Here is a 5,656-nt window from a genome sequence, read left to right on the forward strand (position 1 = left end):
AATGAATTAGTCATATGTATAAGAGGTGATCATAAGAGTTGTTATAAAAATGATAAAACTGATTCTAATAATAAAGAATATTACGAGAAGACAATGAATCAGATATCAATTCTATGCAGATGAACTTGAGAAGTTTCAATCCTGGTGCTACATACCCATTTTCATGTGAGATGATCTAGAGAAGTCTGAAAATCTATATAAATTATGAAATATGATAAAATATATAGTTTTGAGAGGACAATAGTTCGATTTGAGTTGAGTAGACATTTCAATTGAGCAGTGCTCGCAAGGATTCGGAATCTATTTCTAGATTCTGAATCTCTTGCACGTGGACTAATTTCAGTATAATGAAATTATCATGAAAATGGTGTAATGTATGATGTTGAGCAGTCTGAGAGTACTTTACCTTAAGAGATGAACAATTTAGCACCAGGATTGATGCGAGATGACTTGAAAATTAATAACTAGAAGAGGTGAGCGTGAAAATGAGAGGTTAGAAAAGCACTATGAAAGCTAAGAGACGTTACTACTACAGAGCTAACAAAGAGAATGAATTAAAAATGGCTTCAGCGGAAACTGGACATTTGACATCTTGTAGAGGGGGCTGCGCCGTCGATGCTGTCGAGTGGAACATCCTTGAGAACTGCCAGTGGCGTCGTTGAGAAGGGGCTGAATTTTTAACAAACATACAAAAATACATACAATCCTCAATTTTCACCCTTCTACGATCAACCCTTATTTTTTAATAGCCATTTTAGTAATTTAATCATTTTTTTTTAGAAATTACTAGGAAATTATTTATATGGCAAAACAACGTTTGCCGGGTCAGCTAGTCTAATATATAAAATTCTCGTGTCACAGTTTTCGTTGCCATACTCCTCCGAAACGGCTTGACCGATTTTGATGAAATGTTTTGTGTGTATCTATGAGAATCGGCCAACATCTATTTTTCATCCCCCTAAATGTTAGGGGTAGTCCACCCCTAAATTTTTTTTTTATTTTTTAAGACAAAATTTTTAATTTCTATTTTTTTATGATACATACATAATACAACATACAAAAGGAAATTATTTATATGGCAAAACAACGTTTGCGGGGTCAGCTAGTAATACATAAAACTCTTGTATTATTTGGAAATCCCTTCGAGGACTCTATTTCTAGTTTAACATCAATTGTTGTAGCTTTGAATGTCTGATCTCTTCTGGAACAGTCCAGTACAAAAACAGGCTTTTCTTTGAATTCGCTGAAGGTCAGGAGTGGGGATTTCTTGAAAATTCCATAACTCTGCGCAAATTGTATGTAATTCTGATAAGCTTCAGCATATTCATTCTTATCGAAATTCAAACGTAAATTTTCTTGTGGAATGATGTCCGAATTCAATAATGCTCGTATATCTGTTATATTTATATGATTGAATTCAGTTATGTCCTCAGAACTTTTATTTTTCTTATCAGTTTGAAACCCACAAATTATGAATCTTGGACACTCGATTTCTGTAGATGTTTTAACAGCCCAAATCTCCTTATTACCCCCATGTGGTAATGATGGTAATTCATGAATCTCCCACTTCCTGAATGGCATTAATATAGGTTTATTAGACCTTATAGCATTCAATAAATCCATCTTGATAATATCATTCGGATAAATATGTTTCACCTTCAATTCCATACTATCAATGGTGATTTTTGCTTCTGTATGATCCTTAGGATCCGACGATGTTATTTTTATCGCATTATGATCATTTTGTGCTCTGAAGAATCGGAACGTTTGTTTACCACACATAGCCATTTGATAATCTTTGAAAAAGTTGAATAAATGGTAGACTGGTATTCTGAATATAAAACTTCCATCTGTGTTCACGGTTGGTGTTTTCGGGTAGTTCCATCCTCCCGTTTCGAGTAGTTTTGAATCTTCCTCCTCATAAATTAGGTATCCTCGCATTGTTGATATAATACCTGGATCTCGAACATTCTCTATCTCCATACCGCAGAGTTCATAAATAATTGAATCGAAGAGAAATGCTCCAGCATTTTGAACTAGTTTAACATCTCCATTGCCTTTTGTTTTCTGTACTTTTCCTTTGATAATGATAGCAGCATCATGCATCAAAAGCCAACAGTCTGTTCGATTTATCGTGATTTCAATGACATCGGAATGATTGAAGGATTTAACGAATGGCAAATAGGTTCGACTTTCGATTTTTACTATAGATTCATCGGTGTTTACGGGTTGATAGAGGTTGAAAACGTGATGGGACAACATGACCAATTGATTGTAGGAAAATCCAATTTTCGTGAGAAAGATGTTTGTGCCGTTTTGATAGTTGTTGTTTATCAACTGATTGATTGTAGTATGTAGTTTGATATTTATATGGAACGACTAAGAGCATCGTTTCAATTGTAATCTGAAAATTATCTCCTCGCCTTGAAAGTTCACCAATTCACCGTCTTGATCAAGAACTTTCACTGTGATATTATGTATTCGATGTGTTGTTACAGGTAAGTATACCACCTTGTTGGGGATCTCGTTCACTCCGTAACCAGGATCACTATTAATCGCAAATTCATAAAGTGAATGAGATGGGAGTTCATTGATAAATGAACCCACTATCAAGTTGCAATCAATATTTATTGTTCGAACTTTGATGATATCCACTGGTAAATCTGACTCATGAACTTGTCCTGCCTTGAGAAGCCTAGATGAAAATCCTAATAGGGCACCGATAGAGTCCTCATGTCGAAAGTCAATTTCATATTCATAAGCATGTGTCACCGGATATGACATATGATGAATTTAAAAAAATTTGCGGAATCTGATGGAATGACAATTTTGGATTTTTGGTAATTGTTAAAGACTTTGATTTGAACAATGGTCGTTATCGATTGGGATTCGATAAATATATAGCACTAGATGATTAATATTCATTCGTATGCAATGCATTCCAACATGAAGATCAAATCAGCTCGGAATAGGAAAATTATTATTCAACAACTCATTCAGAATATTAAGAAAAAACATGCTGGACTTAAACTTGGAAAAATTGAGGGTGATGAAACTTTGGAAAGGCTATATACTCCAATAACAAAACAACTCAAGCGTATAGAAGATGAACTTGGTAAAAAGTCTGTGAACCGCAATACTACTGATTTGAAAAATCTACAAGTACTAGAGAAGATTTCAGAACCGCAATTTTCTTCAACACCAGATAATAGAGTTTTTCCTCGTAAAAGAACGCAGGAGATATCTTTTCAACCATATAAGAGAATGAGTACCATTATGAAGCCATCACATTTCCGTTCACCCGAAGAGGAAGAAGAAGAAGAGAAAGTCAATAAGATTGAAACGCATGACGAAGAAGAAGAAGAAGAGGAAGAAGGACAAGAAGTGCCCTCGCCATTTACACCAAAATTGAAATTCAATAAACCTCAAAAAACTGGTTTGAAACGTCAACTAGTGAATTTTTTACCTACAAAAGAAATTGTTACATCAAAAAATGATGATGATGGTGATGATGATAAAGACCATAGAGGAAATGATTCAGTTTTTATCGATGGAGATAATAATGAATCTGAACAGTTTCTCAATGAATTGAACAATTTCAATAATGCCGAAACTTATTTGGAACAATATCCAGAAAGGGTCAGAGATTATGTTTATTCGGCGTTAACACAACGTGATAACTATGATCATGGTTACGGACCCAAATTATAATCATAAACTTTCAAAATGGACCTTAGGTAAAACAACTGTAGACTTTCATCAGAAAACTGGCGACTTACTAATTGGTAATGAAAGGTTTAGTGGTACAGATGGGCTTTATAATTTGCTCTTTAAAAAAGAACCACAAGAGTATAATAAAACTGATTTAGAAAATTATCGTAAAATATTGAAAATGACTAATGTTCATAGGAGAAAATTCGATTCTAATAATCCTGTTAAAGGGAATAAAGGATTTAAATATCGTGAAATCATAAAACCATCAACTGGACATGGATTAATGTCATTCACCGAAAAACCTATTGAGTATATTTATTGGAATGATGTAAACGAAATTGTTAGTAGACTTCGGTTACTATATGCATCCAAAATTGCCGGAAATACATCTGTTGATAATGAAATAGAGTCAATAGTCGAGGAGCTTCGAGAAGAAAAAGTTATATATTGAATTGCATTGAGAGCAAAGTGATAAATTCAATATGTCTCTCGATAAGTTCGGACGCTCTTCTCATAGAAGTAAATTAAGAAATATTCAATCAACTATCCCTATCTTTCCTCGAACCGCAGATGGTGACATTGATTTCCGTAACCGCAAATTATGTAATGTGGGTAAACCTTTTGCCGATTCCGATAGCGCTAATAAGGAATATGTAGATATTCAATTCGATACAATACATAATCAAATCAAATTAAATACCGCAGAATTTGGAAAGTTAGGGCTGATTTTTTATCAATTTAAGGGTGAAGTTAATAATAGATTAGTTAATTTTGACATTGAACAACAGACATTTGATGAAAATCATGAAGAGAAGTTCGAGTATTTCAAATAGGAAATAAGGCTAAGTCATCAAACATTGTCTTCACTTTCGCACGAATACTATTAGAAACTAGAACTTGATGTATATTTGAAGTCCCAGGAAGATAAATTAAACTCATTTCAAGATAAGGTTATCGAAACATTGAATAAATTAAATAATAAAATCAAACAATTAGATGAAAAATTTACCCTTCATGTATACGAAGGAGAAAATACAAGTGGTTCGAGAACTACACAAACCAATTCGCAAAAACTTCCCTCGCAGAAGAACAATAATTGAAGGATTAAATGACCTATGGCATGCTGATTTTGCACAAATGGACCTTTACGCGAAGGAGAATAAAAATTTTAAATATATTTTAGTAGTTATAGATGGTTTTAGTAAATTTGTTCGAGTGAGAGCGCTTAAAACAAAAACCGGTATGGAAGTATCGAATGCTTTCAAGAAAATTTCGCTAGATAGCAGAGTTAAACCGAAAAATCTTCAAACAGATCAAGGAAAGGAATTTTTCAATGTGAATTTTCAATCTCTGATGAAGGAAAATGATATGATACATTACTGCACCTATTCCAAAACCAAAGCTTCTATAGCAGAAAGAGTTATAAGAACTATCAAGGAAAAACTGTTTAAATACTTCAGTTTACGTGGAACATACAAATGGATCGACAGCATATCCAGTATTGTTGATGAATATAATCAGACGAAACATCGTACTATCGGAATGAAACCATGTGATGTCAATAAAAAAAAATGAGCAAAGTTTATTGAAAACAAGATACAACCATATAAAGATCGCAGGAAAGGGAAAATTTAAGGTTAATGATATGGTGAGAATCAGTAAAGCCAAACATGTATTTTCAAAAGGTTACACACCCAACTGGACCACGGAGATTTTTAAAATAAAGAAAGTTCAAATAACCAATCCTGTAACATATCTTCTCGAGGATTCGAGTGGTCGTCCGATAGGGGGCGCTTTTTATGAGTTTGAATTACAAAAGGTGAAATATCCAAACGTATTTTTGGTAGAAAAAGTTCTTCGTCGAAAGGGAAAGAAAGTCTTAGTTCGTTGGTTGGGCTTAGACAAGTCACACGACTCTTGGATTGGTTCGACAAATATACTT

At 33.7% G+C, this 5,656-nt stretch overlaps 1 protein-coding gene across 1 annotated transcript; it reads right to left on the minus strand.

Annotated features, from left to right (window-relative positions):
- Window positions 1-1,098: 1,098 nt before the first annotated feature.
- On the minus strand, window positions 1,099-2,262 carry LOC123309671. Its single transcript, XM_044892883.1, has one exon. The coding sequence runs from the start codon at window positions 2,260-2,262 to the stop codon at window positions 1,099-1,101; it is 1,164 nt and encodes a 387-aa protein (XP_044748818.1).
- Window positions 2,263-5,656: the final 3,394 nt, after the last annotated feature.

Source organism: Coccinella septempunctata, chromosome 3 (genome assembly GCF_907165205.1).
Source record: "Coccinella septempunctata chromosome 3, icCocSept1.1, whole genome shotgun sequence".
NCBI lineage: Eukaryota > Metazoa > Arthropoda > Insecta > Coleoptera > Coccinellidae > Coccinella > Coccinella septempunctata.